Source organism: Oncorhynchus kisutch, linkage group LG5 (genome assembly GCF_002021735.2).
Source record: "Oncorhynchus kisutch isolate 150728-3 linkage group LG5, Okis_V2, whole genome shotgun sequence".
Classification (NCBI taxonomy): domain Eukaryota; kingdom Metazoa; phylum Chordata; class Actinopteri; order Salmoniformes; family Salmonidae; genus Oncorhynchus; species Oncorhynchus kisutch.
The window spans coordinates 44,926,420-44,948,659 of NC_034178.2; the positions used below are offsets into that span (position 1 = coordinate 44,926,420).

At 40.9% G+C, this 22,240-nt stretch overlaps 1 protein-coding gene across 1 annotated transcript in view; it reads left to right on the forward strand.

Annotated features, from left to right (window-relative positions):
• The first annotated feature begins 9,510 nt into the window (after positions 1-9,510).
• LOC109890221 (ephrin type-A receptor 8) overlaps positions 9,511-22,240 on the forward strand; it is a 145,926-nt gene continuing 133,196 nt past the window's right edge. The window contains exon 1 of the mRNA XM_031825154.1: positions 9,511-9,882. Coding sequence (XP_031681014.1) covers positions 9,786-9,882 — 97 coding nt within the window. The 5' untranslated portion in view covers positions 9,511-9,785. The remainder of the gene's footprint in view (positions 9,883-22,240) is intronic.

Consider the following 22,240-nt stretch of genomic DNA (forward strand, 5'->3'; position numbering starts at 1 on the left):
ACCCTAACCTCTAAGGAAGAATGATATATTAATGGACAACAACTTACCCTAACCCCTAAGGAAGAATGATATATTAATGGACAACAACTTACCCTAACCCCTAAGGAAGAATGATATATTAATGGACAACAACTTAACCTCTAAGTAAGCGGTTTGCACCATGGCAATTTTACTGAATGTTTTGAATTGAACAAAAGGCAGAGAAGAATAGTGATACATTCAGTTGGTGTGCTCTAAACACTGGTTATATTTAGCCAACAAAACACCAGCAAGCACAGCGACAAATTGACCCCTACCATCTGCCCCCCCACCACCACCACCACACACACACACACACACACACACACACACACACACACACACACACACACACACACACACACACACACACACACACACATTTGTGAACAAAATTGGAGATAAATCTGATTTTTGTGTATATAGAAAATGTATGCAATCTTTTGTTTCAGCTCATGAACTTTACATGTTGTATTTATATTTTTGTTCAGTATATATACACTATGTATACAAAAGTATGAGGACACTCATAGTGGATTTATAAGTGTTAGTGGATTCGGGTATTGCAGCCACAACTGTTGCTGAGGGGTCTATAAAATCGAGCACATAGCCATGCAAAAAACGTCAGTGACTTTCAACGTGGTACCGTCATGGGATGCAATCTTTCCAACAAGTCAGTTTGTCAGGTTTCTGCCCTGCTAGAGCTTCTCCGGTCAACCGTTAGTGCTGTTATTGTGAAGTGGAAACATCTAGGAGCAACAATGGCTCAGCAGCGAAGTAGTGGACCACACAAGCTCACAAAATAAGGCCGCTGATTGCTGAAGCTTGTAAGCGTATAAAAATTGTCTGTCCTCGTGTGCATCACTCACTCTGAGTTCCAAACTGCCTCCGGAAGCAACATCAGCGCAATAACTGTTCGTCGGGAGCTTCATGAAATAGGTTTTCATGGCGGAGCAGCCACACACAAGCCTAAGATCACAATGTTCAATGCTAAGCGTCGGTTGGAGTGGTGTAAAGCTCGCCACCATTGAACTCTGGAGCAGTGGAAACACGTTCTCTGGAGTGATGAATCACGCTTCAACATCTGGCAGTCCGATGGACTAATCTGGGTTTTGGCAGATGCCAGGAGAATGCTACCTGCCAGAATGCATAGTTCCAACTGTCAAGTTTGGTGGAGGAGGAATAATGGTCTGGGGCTGCTTGTCATGGTTCAGGCTAGGCCCCTTAGTTTCAGGGAAAGGAAATCTTAACGCTACAGCATAGTGACATTCTAGACGATTCTGTGCTTCCAACTTCATGGCAACAGCTTGGGGAAGGCCATTTCCTGTTTCAGCACGACAATCCCCCATGCATAAAGCGAGGTCCATACAGAAATAGTTTGCGGAGATCGGTGTGGATGAACTTCACTGGCCTGCACAGAGCTCTGACCTCAACCCCATCGAACAGCTTTGGGATGAATTGGAACGCTGGCTGCGAGCCAGGCCTAATTGCCCAACATCAGTGCCCGACCTCACTAATGCTCCTGTGGCTGAAGTCCCCTCAGCAATGTTACAACATCTAGTGGAAAGCCTTTCCAGAAGAGTAGATGCTGTTATAGCAGCAAAGGGGGACCAACTCCATATTAATACCCATGATTTTGGAAAAGATGTTTGACGAGCAGTTGTCCACATACTTTTGGTCATGTAATGTATATGTGTAGGGTACCTGTTAGATATTTGGGGCTTCCTGTGATGTGCTTTTGTATGTATGATTGCTGTGCAAGGCAGTTGGCCAGCATGTTCGAGATGCAATGGTCTCATTAGCCCCTGCTAACATGCTTCCTTGTGTGTATTGTCAGGAATAAACACCAAGAGGATGCAAGATGTGAGGGTGAAAGATGTGTTTTGCTGGTCGAATCACCCATTCGACCTTGAGAGCTGCTCACCACCAGTTGAGACTGCTGCCTGTGACGTGATCATAAACTACCAATCCACCTCATATCCTCATGCTATATCAGATGACCAAGAGTCCACTGTCAAAGAAGACATAGCAGTATGCAGTGCCTACCTCCACGATGACGCCGGTCATCGGGGGCAACAGCAGACGTTGTATCTGAAGAGACAGAGGTTCTTCTGGCATGGTCAGGAGAATGATGTGAGAGAGTATAATAAAGTGCTGCATGTGTTCAGTAAGGCCCCAGTGCCAGATGCCAGAGCTCCACTGAAGAACATAATCATGACTGAACCCCTCAAGTTGGTTTGTGTGGACTTCTGGTCCACACAACTGTACAACCGTACAGTCCATGAAACCACAAGCCATGTTCATTATATTGACATTATATTTACGTATTTACAGTGTGTACGAGGTCACCACCTATGGTGGTCGTAGATGAACAGGATAACTGTAATGATAGCTCAGTTAGGCCTGACAGGTCAGGGGATGGTTGGCTCATAGAGACGATGCAGACACAGAGGGTGTTTCATAATGAGTTCATTAGATTATCTGTGTGGGTATAGGATGGGAATCCAGGTTGACCTTCAGGTTATTTCTAGTCCTTTAGGTATTTTCTTTCTCTCTCACTTTCAAGAGGGCTCTACGGGGGGTAATGGGTCAGAAGTCAATATTTGGTGACATATATTGCAAGGTATTACATGACTCATATTTTGTTTACAGTGTGCAAGTGTAATTCATCAGGGAAGAATATGACAGGGTTAGTTATGTTTCCACTTGCCAGTGCAGAAATGTATATTTAATGTTTAGGTATTCCTATGGGTTGGTTCAAGTCAGATTTCAATAAGGTGTCATGTCATTGGCTTCTCTTGCAGATAGGGGGAAATCGTAAACGTCAATTCTTCCCTGTCTGATAATTCATGCAAGTGGTAGGTCCCGTTTTGAAAGAGTTCTTTATATATACAGTTGAAGTTGAAAGTTTATATACACTTAGGTTGGAGTCATTAAAACTCATTTGTCTACCGCTCCACACATTTCTTGTTAACAAACTATAGTTTTGGCAAGTCGGTTAGGACATCTACTTTGTGCATGACACAGGTAATTTTTCTAACAATTGTTTACAGACAGATTATTTCACTTATAATTCATTGTATCACAATTCCAGTGGGTCAGAAGTTTACATACACTAAGATGACTATGCCTTTAAACAGCTTGTAAAATTCCAGAAAATGATGTCATGGCTTTAGAGGCTTCTGATAGGCTAATTGACACAATTTCAGTCAATTGGAGGTGTACCTGTGGATGTATTTCAAGGCCTACCTTAAACTCAGTGCCTCTTTGCTTGACATCATGGGAAAATCAAAAGAAATCAGCCAAGACTAAAACAATAGTATGCAAGTATAAATACCAAGGGACCACGCAGCAGTCATACCGCTCAGGAAGGAGATGCCTTCTGTCTCCTAGAGATGAATGTACTTTGGTGCGAAAAGTGCAAATCAATCCCAGAACAACAGCAAAGGACCTTATGAAGATGCTGGAGGAAACAGGTACAAAAGTATCTATATCCACAGTAAAACGAGTCATATAACGACATAACCTGAAAGGCCACTCAGCAAGGAAGACGCCACTGCTCCAAAACCCCCATAAAAAAGCCAGCCTATGGTTTGCAACTGCACATTGGGACAAAGATCGTACTTTTTGGAGAAATGTCCTCTGGTCTGATGAATCTAAAATAGAACTGTTTGGCCATAATGACCATCGGTATGTTTGGAGGAAAAAGGGGGAGGCTTGCAATCTGAAGAACACAATCCCAACTGTGAAGCACAGGGGTTGCAGCATCATGTTGTGGGGTTGCATTGCTGCAGGAGGGATTGGCGCACTTCACAAAATAGATGGTTTCATGAGGAAGGAAAAATGTGTGGATATTTTGAAGCAACATCTCAAGACATCAGTCAGGAAGTTAAAGCTTGGTCACAAATGTGTCTTCCAAATGGACAATGACCCCAAGCATACTTCCAAAGTTGTGGCAAAATGGCTTAAGGACAACAAAGTCAAGGTATTGGAATGGCCATCACAAAGCCCTGACCTCAATTCTATAGAAAATTTGTGGGCAGAACTGAAAAAGCATGTGCGAGCAAGGAGGCCTACAAACCTGACTCAGTTACAGCAGCTCTGTCAAGAAGAATGGACCAAAATTCACCCAACTTATTGTGTGAAGCTTGTGGAAGGCTACCTGCAACGTTTGACCCAAGTTAAACAATTTAAAGGCAATGCAACCAAATACTAATTGAGTGTATGTAAACATCTGACCCCTGGGAATGTGATGAAAGAAATAAAAGCTGAAATATATCATTCTCTCTATTATTATTCTGACATTTCACATTCTTAAAATAAAGTGGTGATCCTAACTGACTTAAGACAGGGCATTTTTACTAGGATTAAATGTCAGAAACTGAGTTTAAATGTATTTGGCTAATGTGTATGTAAACTTCCGACTTCAACTCTACGTATTTACAATATGTACGAGTTCACTCTGTACATTTCCTGATGTATGTACTGTATGTGTACGGTACCTGATAATGGGGGATTCCAGTGATATGCTTTTGTATTTATGATTAAGTGAGTTAGCTAGCATGTTCAAGATGTAATGGTCGCATTAGCCTCTGCTAATACACAGTTGTTTCCATGCTACAGACCAATCTACAGCCATCAACAGATTCTGTCCAGCACATCTATGTGCTTCCTTGTGACTATTGTCAGGAATAAACACCAATCAACTGGGATCACTGGCTGGACATTCTTTATTTATTGCACAACGCAAGAGAGTTACGAAGTACGATCACATCTGTTACACGATCACACATTCTTCCACTGTCCTCTTCCTCACTTCCCTGTATAGGGAGTGTATTCCTCTGTCTGTGTACAGTCCTACACAGACAGAGGACTCCTACTGCAGTCCTACTGTCCTGTTGCTGTCAACACCAATGAAACACAGAATGTGGAGCATGAGGAGGAGAGAAGAAATATGGGAGAGCTGCTCAGGGTTTTAATAAGTTAATGTATTTCGGAGCTAAAGAAAGACAGACAGACAGAGCATCACTCTGATTATAACTGACAGCACTCACACTGCTAGAAATTCCCTCACAGATATCAAACATAAGGACTCTAATTATAGTGATTTTAAGGCTTTCGTCCTGGTAAATATGGAAATATACAATACTCTTTATGGTAGACAGAGGGGTACCTTTCTAGTTTGGTGCTATGGGATTAGGGCTGTGGCGGTCAAACATTTTTGTCAGCCGGTTATTGTCATGCAAAAGTTAGCATCTCCAGGCCTCCAGACGTATAAGCTGCTGATGCATGCCTTTGGGACATCTACATTTGAACAAGTCTAATAAGTCCATGTAATTTACACCATCACAATAAATCCATTATTTAATTTAGGTAGGTCTAAAGAAACATTATGATATGAAGAACATGTGTTTCAGATTAATAGATTATGAGTTGGCCTATTATGTTATCCATAGGCTGTAGGCTTGTTCGTTTAGCAGACATGAAATGCTTATAAGTCCTGTGCCATTATTTTAAATTCTATGATTTTATAGTAAGACAAATATAATTGAACTGAACTGAATAACACAGAAATTAGAATTGGAAACAGGTCCTACAGGCTATGCAATATTTAGGTATTTGGCAACTTTATTTGTTAATGATACAAACCTTAGAATGTCTTAGAAATCAAAACATACAGTATATGGGCTGCAGAGTGTGACTATAGGCTACTGATGATTTGAAAAAGTTGCAAATAAAGCTTGCGCTCTGTTCCTTGCCTCAGGCAGCACAGCTGTTCTCTCATCAAGTGATCATAGTATCACCCATTAGACTATTCTCAATGTAACAATGTCTTTACTAATATGTTCACTTAGTTTTGGCCCATTATCAAATGGGTAGGAACAGGGGCAGGGAAAAAAGTACATGCCATCCGCCTATGCAGTCGAATAGGGAATGGAAGCAGCTTCCCCGCTTGTTCCTTTTGGTAGGCTACTCTGGTTATTTCACTCCAGGCACCAAACACTGCTTTAGGATCACACAGCCTGTCACTGTGCAACTCACCCGTCCCAACTCTGTATGCCATGGGCTTCACAACCCTGTTTCGGCAGCTACCAAGAGCTTAATTTTGGAAACCATGTGAAATCTTTTCAGGAACATCAAAAGTAGCATGTTTTCACAACAAAACATATTGAATTAAACTGTTGGCAGCTCTTCTCTCTGCTTGAGAAAGTGAGGAGATGAGGAGATGGAAATGCACAGTGGTGAGATATTATGTAGCTTAAGATAGCTTAATGTGTCATCCTATTAATTATGAAATTATAAACATTCCCTTTACTTTGCTATTCAAAATCAAATGCAAATTCACAATAATTGGAGGCTAACTCTGTCAGCCACTCGGGACATTCAATCAACCAACATGGCCTAGACCTATGCGTTCTCTCTAAGACTCATGGATAGAACGTTTGGAGTGTAGCATCAGGTAACCAGTCCATTTAGTATGCAAAATAATACAGTCCACACTCTAATGTGATTACTAGAATGTGTTAACTTTTGGAATACAGGCTAGTTCAATCAGTTTCTTTTCAAATGTTTTCTGCGGTGCGTAATATGCAGTAGGATATTACGCACCGCAGATATGTATTGTATAAGGAATGGCACAATCATTATTTTATTTTATTTTTTCAGGCTTGGGCTCATATATAGGCCTATGTATAAGCTTTAATATGTGCATGGCTGTTTAGAATGAATCATCACCTTAGAAAGCGCTGCCCATTTCATTGTGTTTGGATTTGAAGCACTCAGTTTCAACCTGTTGTTGAACCTCTTCCTTCCAATTGATCAATCACAGTGAGGTGAGTTTTAAAAGCACAATACTGTTTTGATAATAAAAGTTTGATGTGATTTTCGATTGCTTTGATGTCATAGTGGTTAGAAGGACAATAGAGCCCTGAGTACCAGGCCATTAGCGAGTTGGATACTACCAAAGCATGCCCTGAATGCATAAGAGGAGATTACTCAGACTCAACGGTCACGTGGAATGACTCATGACTGCCAGTGTTGTGGTAAAATGGTCATAGCAACAGGCCAATATTGGATGGAATACTAAGAATAGCCCTTGTGTTTCATTAAGTAATATCTTTGTATGTCTCACATCATCCCTAAAAACAAATAGAAACAGTCAAAATACACTGACTGTGTGGTCTGATAACAGCACATTTCTTGTTTCAAGCAAGAATGATTTAAACTTATTGATACAGTGAATACAGTAAGCATTATGTGAGAAAATCTAAATTTGATGAGACTGAAATTGAGGTGAAATGAAGTAGAGGTATAGATGAGATGAAAAGAGGTTGATATGAGTTTGATCAAACATCCTCCAGGGGAGCTGTCTTCCTTGAGTTGTAGCCTGCATATCCCAACTCCCCCTGAGAGTCGGGTCATTGCCAGGGTCAGCCATTATCAACGGTAACCCTGGAGCAATTAAGGTTAAGTGCCTCGCTCAAGGGCACATCAACAGATTTTTCACCTTGTTATCTCAGGGATTAGAATTAGCGACTGTTCGGGTACTGGCACAATGCTGTAACTGCTAGGCTACCTGCCACCCTTGCTGTGTGTGTTTATATTTGTAAGTGTCTTCCCCTCCTGTATTAAGACGCTGCACATAGGCAGCACTACACTACACATGATGAGGGGGAACCATTGTACCCCCCCCCGTGTCCCTTTGCCTGGGGAAGGGTTTGGCAGGCTCAATGCTGCCCGCATTTGGCAATGACACTCATCTCCTCCATCCCTCCCTCTCTCCATCCCTCCATCCTTCACTCAGTCTCCCTGTTCACAAGGCCAGCTGCATGCAAACACACACACACACACGCACGCACGCACACACACACACGCACACACACACGCACACACACACGCACACACACACACGCACACACACACACACACACACACACACACACACACACACACACACACACACACACACACAACACACACACACACACACACACACACACACACACACACACACACACACACACACACACACACACACACACACACATACACACACATACAAACACATACAGTCTTCTAAAGCTAAACTTGCGGGTCCCATTCCAAATTCTATTTTCCCTAACCTCTAACCCTAAAGCTAATCCTAACCCATACTCTTACACTAACCCTAACTCAACCTTGACCCACAAATCCTAACCCCACAAGAATAGTTAAACACGACCACACACAAACACAGTTGGTGGCCTGTCGATAGTGGGGGCTAAAACAGAGAGACTACATTGCTTTCACCAAGAGCAGTGTCCTCAGAAAACTGTGCTGTGATTGATGGGAAGACAGCCAAAACCCTTGATCCAGTCAGCTTTTAGCTACAGGGAAAACACAGTACTCATTCTGCAATCAGACAAGTTGCAGTTTGATGCCAAGTTTCTCTCCATCAGTAGGATCCATAGATGATAATTGTCCTTGATTCACACGCAGGCCCGTATGCGCACGCACGCACACATCCTTCAGTAATAATGTCATTGCCAAGTGAAGTTTCCCTTTGTCAGAAGGATCAATATCTGATCATTGTCCTTGAATCTAACACTCCCACACACTCACACTCCCACCAGGACTTCTGACTATCTGAATCAGAAATTCGCCACAGGGAACATTTAGGATTTGGCTGTATGGAGCAACAAAAAGCACACACACACACACATACACACACACACACACACACACACACACACACACACACACACACACACACACACACACACACACACACACACACACACACACACACACACACACACACACACACACACACACACACACACAGAGAGATGGACGCACACGCAAGGGTGCACACACCTCTAATTATTGATGACCTTCAGTTGATCATTCTCCTATATTCCACTGTCTCAATCTAAACAGTGTTGAAAGAAATACATAGAATTGATTTCCGTTAATATCAATAGGGAACCTTTTTCTAAAAGGTGAAAAGCTGGTGGAATATGTTCTATGTTGTGGAGTTTTCTTGATATCCAACAACAGACACAAGACTAGGATGTTTGTATTTAAAAAAGGACAGAAAATATTATGATAATTAGTTTCTTAAAGTGTTTCTTAAAGAATTTGTAGAAGAGTACAAAAAAGAAAGAGGGGGAGAGGTGGAGTTGAGAGAGTGTGTGAGTGAGTGAGGGAAAGAGGAGTAAAAGCAAGCGAGGCAGAGAGGGAGGCGAGAGTAAAGGGAGAGTAAAAGAGGAGAGATTGAGATGTAGAGAATGAAAGTGCGAGAGAGAGGCAGAGAACAGTCAAAAGTGCATGCAGGAGTGAGAGAAAAAGAAAGAGAGTGGGAGCGTCAGAGAAAGAACATGTTAGAGATTGAGAGAAAGAGTCTCTAAAGTAGGATAGGTAAAGGTGAGGTATCGTGAATATTTGGTTAGTGGACCTTCAGAATCCTGCCCTCTAATTGGTTACTGAGAGTTGGAGTGACAGTCTAGTCCCTCCCCTGAGTGTGCATGTATGTGTGAGAGCAGACAGAGAGGCTGAGAGGAACAGAGCCAGTCTCTAACTCTATCCCAGCCCTCAGCCCCTCAGACACACTCTCTCTCACTCACTCACACACACACTCTCAGTGCTGGCTCAGGCTCCGCTTCAGCACTGGGACACAGAGGCAGCAAAAGTCTGAGGGAGAGTAAGAGCGAGGGAGTGAGAGAGAGGAAGAGAGAGGGAGATTGGTAGTGTGTGAGTGTGTGTGTGTGTGTGTGTGTGTAAGCACCATGTCTTCAGACCCAGGGCTCATAGCACTGTTTCTATGGACTATATCACTACAGACACTGGGCACCACCGGAAACAACAACAACGACAACAATGAAGGTAAGGCAGGAGTGTGGATCTGTGTGTGTGTCTGTGTGCGCATGTATGTGTGTGAAGGTATGAAACTGACAGCAGGGGAATACACACGGGCACTCACACTTATATTCGCGTGGACAGGTGTAAATTATTTGTGTCTCATGCCTTCAGCCAGGATTAATTTATCATGTGTGGAGCTCAGCCGAATTACGATGCACATATACACATACATACATACAAACACACACCCATGCCATCGAACCCTATCTGAACTTCCTATCTGTTAGAATGTTTATCCTGGCAAGGTGATGTGAGTCATAGGCAAGACCTTTCTGTGTGTGTGCTAATGTGAGCCTATGTGGGTGTATGCGCACATGCTGCGATTTTCAAGTTGCTTGGATATGCATGAGCTAGTATATGAGTGTGTATCTGCATGAGAGAGATTGGATATGTGTGTCTCGCATGCCATCTAAATACAGTATTTCCTTAAAGTGTTATCTTGGAAAAAGCCTGTAAACCAGTCACACTGGGCAGTAGGCCAGGGTTAGAAGATTACAGAGAAGTTGATTGATGTGTTCAGTGACAAAATGACACAAAATGACACAGGGACAACATGCAGTGACAATAATCATGCCTCAAATCCACAGTAGTATTTCCCTCTGAGTCCTCTGTAGAATAGACCATGCTGATGGTCAAATCCTGTTTTTCAGACAGTCTTGTGTTCATGATACAACTGAGAGATGAATCACTGTGCTTCTGAGGGGCCCCTAGACAACAACAGATGCTAGGCAAAACAATACCATCCATAAGCCTGTGAGAAATACTAGGGTTTGTTTATGTCCTTCTTCCAGTCCTCCGTCCTACGATCTCGTGACAGCATCCATTTGTTTTCACTTGTTAAGCTCGTGTCACTCATCCTCTGGGTTGTTTGTGTGCATGGGTGTGAACGTTCCCATTTGACCCAGTGTGTGTGTATATCTGGGCGTGTGCGTGTGCGTTCGTCCATGTGTGTGTGTGACATGACGGGTCTCTGTCCTTGTCATGGGTCCTGAGACTCAGAGCAGAGTCAGCCTTGGTGTCACTGTCACACCCACGAAAGAGTGATGGAAAGGGAGGGGGAGAGATCTCATTATTTATCCCAGAAAAGAGAGAAGTAAGCACACAGGACAGAGGGATGATGGGGAAAGGGAGGATGGCAGTTTATCCTCAGTTTAGCACAGTGAAGAAAGGAGAGAGAGGGAGAGAGGAGTTCAGTGATAGGCTGTAACGAGGGTGAGACAACGGATGAAGAGGAATGTTTCAGGGCCATTTCTTTCCTCCTCACTCTTTCCATTCATATCCCTCTCTAGAAGCTAGCAATGATTACAAAAACATAAAAGACAAATGTGTACACAGATGTAGGATCTTAATTTGGTTACCCTGTTGCGGGTGAACCTTCCTGCAATGCAAGAAATTTGAAACTTTTAGATTTCAGACTTAAAAAATGACCTTTAATTCTAATTCACATAATAATTCATATTTACCTGCGGTAGCAAACTGGCTAAAAATGAAGATCCTATATCTGTAGTTCAAATCAAATCAAATCAAATTTATTTATATAGCCCTTCGTACATCAGCTGATATCTCAAAGTGTTGTACAGAAACCCAGCCTAAAACCCCAAACAGCAAGCAATGCAGGTGTAGAAGCACGGGGGCTAGGAAAAACTCCCTAGAAAGGCCAAAACCTAGGAAGAAACCTAGAGAGGAACCAGGCTATGTGGGGTGGCCAGTCCTCTTCTGGCTGTGCCGGGTGGAGATTAAAACAGAACATGGCCAAGATGTTCAAATGTTCATAAATGATCAGCATGTTCGAATAATAAGAAGGCAGAACAGTTGAAACTGGAGCAGCAGCACGGCCAGGTGGACTGGGGACAGCAAGGAGTCATCATGTCAGGTAATCCTGGGGCATGGTCCTAGTGCTCAGGTCCTCCGAGAGAGAGAAGGAGAGAATTAGAGAACGCACACTTAGATTCACATAGGACACCGAATAGGACAGGAGAAGTACTCCAGATATAACACACTGACCCTAGCCCCCCGACACATAAACTACTGCAGCATAAATACTGGAGGCTGAGACAGGAGGGGTCAGGAGACACTGTGGACCCATCCGAGGACACCCCCGGACAGGGCCAAACAGGAAGGGTAAGTAGTTCTACGTTCCCCTTGTCGTGTCTTTACTATAATTAAACTGAAGACTTTGTTTTTATCAAAGATTCTCTGTAATTAGTTACTCGATTAAACTGAATAATCATGTAACTGTAATTAACTAGGAAGTTGGGGCACAAAGGAAAGTATTCAGATTACAAAGTTATAACTTCCCAATATAACCTTTCAGATATTTTCATATCTGATCATTAGTCTTCTGATTAATTATTTATTTATTTTACCTCACGTTAGTCTCCTTCCGAACGTGTCAAACATTGTGCATGAAATTGGGGAGAAAAGGGGGTAAGATTTTTTTTTAAACAAAAAAAAACAACAACCTGAAGATTGATTATAAAAAACGTTTGACATGTTTCTACGAACTTTACGGATACTATTTGGAATTTTCGTCTGCCCCATCGTGACCGCTCGAGCCTGTGGATTTCTGAACAAAATGTGCCAACCAAATGGAGGTATTTTGGATATAAAAATAATCTTTATGGAACAAAACGAACATTTATTGTGTAACTGGGAGTCTCGTGAATGAAAACATCTGAAGATCATCAAAGGTAAACGATTCATTTGATTGCTTTTCTGACTTTTGTGATCAATCTACTTTGCTGCTAGCTGTTTGTAATGTTTGACTGCTGAGAGAGATGTCCTAACATAAATGCTTGGATAGCTTTTGCTGTAAAGCTTTTTTGAAATCTGACACGGCAGGTGGATTAACAACAAGCTAAGCTATGTTTTGCACTTGTGATTTCATGAAAATAAAATAATTGTAGTAATTTAATTTGAATTTGGTGCTCTGCAATTCAGTGGATGTTGAAGAAAATGATCCTGCTAACGGGATGGGTGCGCCAAGAAGTTAAAACACAAAGAATTGTTTGTTTTCCTATGCGTGGTGCATATGGCTAAGTCCATCTGAATGTATAGATGTGCGTGTGCTATTTAAAGTCATTGCTTTGTTTGTCACAAAATGGCCTTAGAACTTTCACCATTGATTTGCTAATGTTGGCTGTTTTAAACTAGGATTCTAATATATTTAATGTTCAAATGTGACCCGTTTCAGGAAGCGAGGCGTATCTCGCGGGTCACTACTTCACAGGAGAGCCGTTTGAACATTCACTTTTTTTGTTATGGGAAGAAATGCCGTCTCGAACATGTGAACTTTAATGTGACTTAATTACAAAATGTGTATGCCATCTGTAAATACGAATACAATTGTTAAATTACGAGCTTAGCTGGTTTAGCCACAGAAAAAGGAAGCAACCCTCCCGCCAGCCATTATTGGCTGAGATAATGAGTGGGCTGGACATGCCGCGAGATGAGTTTGGATTGTTCTGCCATATAGCACACTTCTGTCTATTTGAGCTGGTCAGTATGTCTAGGTAATCCTGTCTAACACAGTTAGAAAAAATGTATCACGTAGTAAAACTGCATAAGTGTTGCACTCCACTTTCTGGAGGACTGAGTTTTGAAATCACTGTAATTCGAGTATGATAGCCAACTAAGAGCAACCATGGCATCTGACAGGAGACACGTCCATCCATGATGTATATGGTTTAAGATTTTCTAGTTAGCTACATTTTCAGATAATACACCTTTCTAATTTTGACAGAAAGTGGTTTCATTTCAAGTGTACTGTTAGCTAGCTAATGTTAGCAGGCTGGCTCGCTAGCTAACGTTACGTGTATGATCTTATTATTCGTATCTCAGAGCCATTTGCTTGGCTAGTTATAGCCTAATGTTACCTAGCTAACATTGAACCTGGTTGTTTAGCTACCTGCAGTTTCATGCAGGGTAGTAACGTCATGAGTAGGAATTATGGTTCATTGTTTAGTTAGTTAGCTAGCTAGCTACATGTCTTAACAAAAGACTCCATTATGCAAGTTTCCATTTCAATAGAATGTCACTGCAAAAACTGTTGATGGATGTAATAGCTTGTAAATTCGCTCTGGTTATCTACTCCGATTTCAGACCACAGGTAAGATAGTCTAGTTAGCAACATTTTCAGATATTACACATTTCTAATTTTGACATAAAGTATTTTAATTTCAAGTTAAAGTGTACTGTTAGTTAACTAAAGCTTAAGAGGGTGTGAACAATGCTGAATGGGTGCAGAGAAAGAAGTGCTCTCCAGTCAGTACCAAAACATTCAAGGCCATTTTCTCAAAGGTGAGGTTACAAGTTTATCAATTTTCAAAGCAAAATTACTTTCCCATTGTTCCTCAAATGCAGTGTATGGTATACCCTTTTGTAGCTCTGTGTCTCTGCTATTATCCAATGTACAAAAACACAATTTCAAATTTGCTACATAAGACCGATTTGAGCCAGGCACAAATTGCTTGTGAAACCATTCTGAACTTACATTGTAATTCTCACACGTAGAATAGGCCTAAAAATGTGTTCGATTTATGCTTGAAAGTTGTTTTGACTTGACTTCAAGAATTGTTCTTGATTGCTTAAAAATTCTGGTTATCCATTTTCTCTCAAAGGGAGGAGAGTTTGAGAGTTTTGTCTCAAATATACTGTCTTTGAGATAGGGATCTTTGATAATATTTTATGTATATTTGACTGATTTGATAAAACTACATTTGAAGTTGCTATTGACCAATCCAATCAGATAAATAAACAATTGTATGTTCATTGAAATGTTAATTAATCTGTGATATACCTTCAGTTATGTGTGTTGCTTTTACAAAGAAAAATTGAGAATTCCTTTCTAGCTTGCTTGCAGAAAGGTGTTACCTAAGGACATTTGCATGTCTAAAGAAGAAGACAATGCTAAGGCGCCAAAAAGGACACACCAGAAGTGATGTTGCTAGGACCATGAACTGCTGGTCTGAAGATTGTCTACAGTGACTACTACAGAGCTAGCCGTCCAGTTTTGAACACTTCTCTCTGATGTAGAATCAGATAAGAACAATCTCCATTGTCACACTTCTGAGAAGCAGAGGTTACATCATGTAGGTCTGACTTCTGATTGGAGATTAACTTTACAGTAATACTATTGGTCAGCAATTCAGGTTTTGAATCCAAACAACTCAGAAGCTTATAAAAGGGTCTACGGTTCATTGTTTTTTCTCTTATTTGTTCCTGAGCTGCTGTGGTGATACTCTTTTATTCTCTCTCTCTCCACCCAATGGACTATTACTGTAACTCAACTATGATGTTCATGCATATTGCTAAATAATCTTTATGGAGTCAGATAAATATTTGAATAGTCTAATTGCTTAGTCTTATCACTAAGTCGCATGTGATGTATTTATAATATACACATATCAAAAATGACTGCCCACTACAAAACCAGGACAGTGAATCCTTCTAATACGTTTGGTTTTAATCTAATTTAATGAAAAACAAGCAATATGTTTGTTGTTTCAACGACAATAAAATGTAATCATATCACAAAATCGCCAGGATAAAAAAAGATTTGAGACATTGCTGTTGTAGCAGCCTTCATTATATTAGGCCTAGGATAAGTAAGGGTAGCCTACGGAGGGCTTGGGTTTTAAAAATATGAACCAGAAAACAAACAATTTATACAAGAAAATAACTTCTTAATATGAGGTTCACCGGTATTCATCGAGGTTCAAATCTCTTGTTTCATGATGGGCATGAACACATGTAGCCTACATCATGGAGGGGGTTTTACACACATCCAAAGCACGCCTAAAATAATGTAGGCCTTGCTAATACATAGATAAAAAGGGAACATCAACTCACTGTTTCGCTCCTCTCAAACTTGATCAATTAATAAAGCTTGGGTGATTAAGATTTATTTCCAAGTGTTCTCACGAGCCAAACACTTTATCAACGATCTTGACGAGCCAACTTGATCACATTGGGCAGGTCAAAAAGAAAACAGCCTTCATTGAGAGGAGGGGGAGGCTATGCTTGGTTTTTAAACAAATAAAATGAAATGGGGGAAAACATTACTGTTTCATGTTTCTAAATACGAAGTTTACAGGCACCAAAAGCACATCTTGTTCCATGTGCATATGGGCAGTGTGCATCACGGCTGGATAGGCTGCATTTCCACCGTCCAAATTCATGCCATAACCAACTGCGTTACCGCTAAAACCAGCTTTTGGTTGCATGAAATTAACACTTTGGATCATGTTTTTAAAGACACGCCTCAAATATTTCAACCCCTCCCTCTGAGCGCAAGCCTGTTGATGTTAGGAAGGTAAATAACCAAAGCTGGCATTAGGGCTGGAAAATGCCAGTGCGCTAGTTTTTAAATGACGAAATTGTAAACTAACGTGCGCTAACGCCACCTTAACGGCAGCTAAAAATAGAGTGTTAAGTGTTAATGACTATAACAGAGCTCCAGACTAATATGTTCCTCTGGTGTTACTAACGTTTACTATTGGTGGCACCAGCACTGGATTTGGTAGGACCCAAATCATGAGTAATCATCTCATAAAGTCATTCAGAGTTCTTTAGTAAGAGTCGATTCATCTAATTAAATCCGTCTGTTTAAGCTAGAGATATATGATCATTTAGATGGGCTGCATCTCAATCCACCACATCCGCCTGTCGGCCTTCCGCATCTGCAGTGGAAAGTGGCAGAGCTACAGCGCTGTTTGTCAGAGCAGGAGACATCCTGAAAATTGGGAAGATCGGGAAATATTTTAGTTTTTTGGATGGATTTTATCCCCTAATGACTCTCTGGAAAGAGGAGACTCTCACGAACTTGATGGTGTTCTCCGTTTCGCTCTACAAGTCCCACAAGTGTCACTGGTCTGACGGTGACCCAGTACTGGCCCCCAAAAATTATGGAAGTATGGAAGTAATTTTGTGCCAGCTAAATAAAGGGGTTGGATATATGTCCAATAATATTTATTGAGCTTTCGTACGTCTCTTAGATACTTTAAAACCTTACTCCTTACGATTGTTTTTTTCGACTGTCTGTTTTGCCATTTATGATTGTGTTATTCAATGTTTTTCTATGGGCTATAGTAGTCAAATGGAATATTTTATCAAACATTTGTTTTTGATACATACAGGGGTCCTACAATTCAAAATCAAATAGCTAAATTATCCATGGTTTGACCATCTTAAAACAATTAAATATGTTAGCTTAGTAGAAGTGCTTATATTCCTTTGAAATGGGATCTGTTTGAATAGTCTCAAATTAACAACTTTGTATTAGTAAAATAACATGGCATGCTGGCTCCATCCGGGTGGAGTAATGGACTAGTTCCTTGGATAAAAAACAGAAGAACATGAGTTTGAATCTCACTGCCACAATAATTTTAAAAAAGTGTTTTCATGATTAATGCCAAAGCAACTGAATTTCCATGTGCTTGGAGTTCAAAATGGTTAACTTAAGCTAGCAGTGCTATTAAAAGTCTCATTGAAAACATGTTCTCAGGACGTTATTTATTTACTGTGTGTATGTGTGTGTGTGGGTGTGCGTGCATCCATCAAGATAAATGGAATGTTAAAAAAAAACTTTGCGGTTGGTACTACCCATGAGAGCTATAGGCCTTACAATAGCCTGTGTGAATTTCATGTGCTCGAAGCCATATCAAATAGCTTTGTTGTGAAATATATTGAACTGAATATTAAGTGTTTAGAAATAATAATTATACCTTCAGTGAGACCCTCCTCTCTTCGGCAGGGACAAAGGGAATTCCCAGATGGCCAATCCACCCCTGATTTGGAATGAATGCTTAAACTTAACCATGGGCTTGTTTTTGTTTTAACCCTGTCACAAACCGTAACTCTCATTACCTTAACCATTCAGATTGAATGTCTACATTGAATCAGTTGAACCAGTTAACCGGCGATAGCAGCGGTGGAACCTGGGGTGCAGCTGCAGCAGGAGTAGTTCCAAAACACCACCAAATTTGTCATTTGGAGCAACATAAATGTGATGTTTGGAGAGACGTAGACAAATTGGCTAAACTGGGAGATCTTGTGTGCACACTGTTCGCCACCTCCTTATAATACAGTAGTTTGTACCAGGCTACAAGGAACTCCTAATTGCCAGGAAAAATGTGTGTTTTATAACGTTTCTCTCAAACGTAATGTTTTTTATATATTTTATTCTGTTGATCAACATTCAAATAACTCTCAGTTCATGTGTTCTGCATTTGTTCTAACTGAATTTAAACACTCCAATAAATAAGTCTAACTCCAATAAATAAGTCTTTCTGAATAAATACAGATCTGAATCAGGCCCATGATTACTGTTTTCGATCTACATTAATATTATTATTCATAGTCATATAACTATGTTCAATTACTTTCCAGTTCTTAATGTTCAATTCAACAAATATCTTAAAAACAAATAAAACTTTCAATTGAAAATATTTAACTTCATCTTTGAGATAAAATATTCAGACATATAGTACATAGAATGTATTATACATGTGAAAATAGATTTTATTTGTGAAAAAAAAATCATTTTATGTAATACAATGTTCATTTATTTCTGATAACATTGTATTAACTAATAGTAAAATGCTGAATAGAATGTAAATCATTATTTTACCAGGATAATGTTTATTTGTTATTTTATGCATCTCACTGTAATTCTGTTTCACTCCAAACCCTTATACTGTCAATTGTAATTGTGTGAAATATTATATAGATAAGTATGCCAATCTTAATTTTGTATACAATGTTGACAATGGATTTACTTATATATTTGTTTCATAAACCACATATTGAAACATTAATGTGTACATACTGTACATACAAAGAGAAAACCATAAAACATGGTTTTGCAATTATCCAACAGTGTATTAGTATTCTTAAAATTCATTCCGTAAAATATTTTCTGATTAAAATCTTAAAATGTCACCAAATCCTCATTTGGATAATTGTACATTGATAATTAAAAAACAGCAATTAAGTCCTCCTGTGTGGCACAGCGGTCTAAGGCACTGCATCACAGTGCTAGAGGTGTCACTACAGACCCGGGTTCGATCCTGGGCAGTATCACAACCGGCCTTGATTGGGAGTCCAATAGGGTGGCGCACAGCTGGCCCAGTGTCATCCGGGTTTGGCCGGGGGCTCATCCTGCTCTAGCGACACCTTGCCAGGATGACCTCGGTCGTCAGTTGAATGGTGTTTTCTCCGACACATTGATGCAGTTGGCTTTCGGGTTAAGCGGGCGGGTGTAAAGAAGTGCAGTTTGGCGGATCATGTTTCGGAGGACGTATGACTCGACCTTCTCCTCCCACTCCCATTGGGGAGTTGCAGCGATGAGACAAGATCAAAAAGTGGGTCATTTAAAAAAAATGCAATAAATCTAAAGATATGTCCCACTGATAGCAGATTCCTGTTTAAACACTTCTGTTGGATGTCCTGAAGGTTTCAACTGAGAATTGCTTGGAAAAATGAATTTCACTTCTTGCTGGGGTTTAGCTGAAGGGCAATTACAAATATTACAAGTACACTGGAAAGCAGATAATCTTACAAATGAAAGTAAGACGAATAAAATGTAGTTTAAAGCTCTCAGGGAAGGCGGCTAACACTCAGTCAAGCGTCAATACCTTTTTCTGATGAGGAGCACAACACACACACTAATCCCAAACCCACACACACTAACAGACAAAAACACTCAGACTTCCAAGGACACCGTTATCTGAAGAAAACTGAAAGAATATCCATTGAGTCTCTCTCTCTCACACACACACACACACACACACACACACACACACACACACAATGATTGATGGCAATGAATTCGCAAAACATACAGATCAACTTATTCACACAGCATTTTTTGTAAATTCGGTATCCAAAGTCAGATATGTCCATGATCCCAGGCCGATATTTGGCTGTATTGTACCCATGTTCCATTAGATTGGTCCCATGTTTTTTTTATTTTATATACATATATTTTTTATTTAACATTTATTTAACCAGGTAGGCCAGTTAAGAACAAGTTCTCATTTACAGCTGCGACCTGGCCAAGATAAAGCAAAGCAGTTGTAACGGTTCTCTTGTGGTGAAGGAGAGTCGGACCAAAATGCAGCGTGTAGATTGCGATCCATATTTAATAAACAAACGTAAAACACGAATCAATTACAAACACTACAAAACAAAGAACGTAACGAAAACCGAAACAGCCTATACTTGTGTAAACTAACAAAGACAGGAACAAGGACACTAAGGACAATCACTCACGACACACTCAAAGAATATGGCTGCCTAAATATGGTTCCCAATCAGAGACAACGATAAACACCTGCCTCTGATTGAGAACCACTTCAGACAGCCATAGACTTAACTAGAACACCCCACCAAGCTACAATCCCAATACATACACACCACATACAAAAACCCATGCCACACCCTGGCCTGACCAAATAAATGAAGATAAACACAAAATACTTCGACCAGGGCGTGACAGCAGTGCAACAAAAATAACAACACAGAGTTACACACGGGATAAACAAACGTACAGTCAAAAACACAATAGAAAAATCTATACACAATGTGTGCAAATGTAGTAACATTATGGAGGTAAGGCAATAAATAGGCCGTAGTGGCGAAATAACTACAATTTAGCATTAACACTGGAGTGATAGATGTGCAGTTGATGATGTGCAAGTAGAGATACTGGGGTGCAAAATAGCAAAAATAAATAACAATGTAGGGAATGAGGTAGTTGGGTGGGCTATTTACAGGTCGGCTGTGTACATGTGCAGTGATCGGTAAGCTGCTCTGAGAGCTGATGCTTAAAGTTAGTGATGGAGATATGAGTCTCCAGCTTCAGTGATTTTTGCAATTCGCTCCAGTCATTGGCAGCAGAGAACTGGAAGGAAAGGCAGCCAAAGAAGGAGTTGGCTTTGGGGATGACCAGTGAAATATACCTGCTGGACCACGTGCTATGTGTGGGTGTTGCTATGGTGACCAGTGAGCAGAGATAAGGCGGGGCTTTACCTAGCAAAGACTTATAGATGACCTGGAGCCAGTGAGCTTGGCGACGAATATGTAGTGAGGTCAGCCAACGAGAGAATACAGGTCGGAGTGGTGGGTAGTTTATGGGCTTAGGTGACAAAACGGATGGCACTGTGATAGACTACATCTAATTTGCTGAGTAGAGTGTTGGAGCTATTTTGTAAATGACATCGGCAAAGTCAAGGATCGGTATGATAGTCAGTTTTACGAGTGTATGTTTAGCAGCTTGGGTGAATGAGGCTTTGTTGCGAAATAGGAAGCCAATTCTTGATTTAATTTTGGATTGGAGATACTTAATGTGAGTCTGGAAGGAGAGTTTACAGTCTAACCAGACACCTACATATTTGTATTTGTCCACGTATTCTATGTCAGAACTGTCCAGAGTGGTGATGCTAGTTGGACGGGCGGCTTCGGGCAGCGATCGGTCGAAAAGCATGTATTTAGTTTTACTAGCATTTAAGAGTAGTTGGAGGCTACGGAAGGAGTGTTTTATGGCATTGAAGCTCGTCTGGAGGTTTGTTAAACACAATGTCCAAAGAAGGGCCAGAAGAATACAGAATGGTGTCGTCTGCGTAGAGGTGGATCAGAGAATTACCAGCAGCAGGAGTGACTTCATTGTTATATACAGAGAAAAGAGTCTCCCCCAGAATTGAACCCTGTGGCACCCCCATAGAGACTGCCAGAGGTCTGAACAACAGGCCCTCTGATTTGACACCCTGAACTCTATCTGAGAAGTAGTTGCTGAACCAGGTGAGGCAGTCATTTCAGAAACCAAGGCTATTGAGTCTGCCGATAAGAATGCAGTGATTGACAGAGTCGAAAGCCTTGCCAGGTCGATGTAGACGACTGCACAGTACTGTCTTTTATGGCGGTTATGGTATCGTTTAGGACCTTGAGTGTGAGTGAGGTGCACCCATGACCAGCTAGGAAACCAGATTGCATAGCGGAGAAGGTACGGTGGGATTGAAATGGTCGGTGATCTGTTTGTTAACTTGACTTTCGAAGACTTTCTCTTTACGGATCTCAGAAGATACGAAAGAGAGGTTGAACAGGCTAGTAATAGGTGTTGCAACAATTGCGGAGGATACTTTTAGAAAGAGGGGGTCTAGCCCAGCTGATTTGTAGGGGTCTAGATTTTGCAGCTCTTTCAGAACATCAGCTGTCTGGATTTGGGTGAAGGAGAAGCGGGGGGGGGGGGGGCTTGGGCAAGTTGCTGCGGGGGGTGCAGAGTTGTTGGCCAGGGTAGGGGTAGCCAGGTAGAATGCAAGGCCAG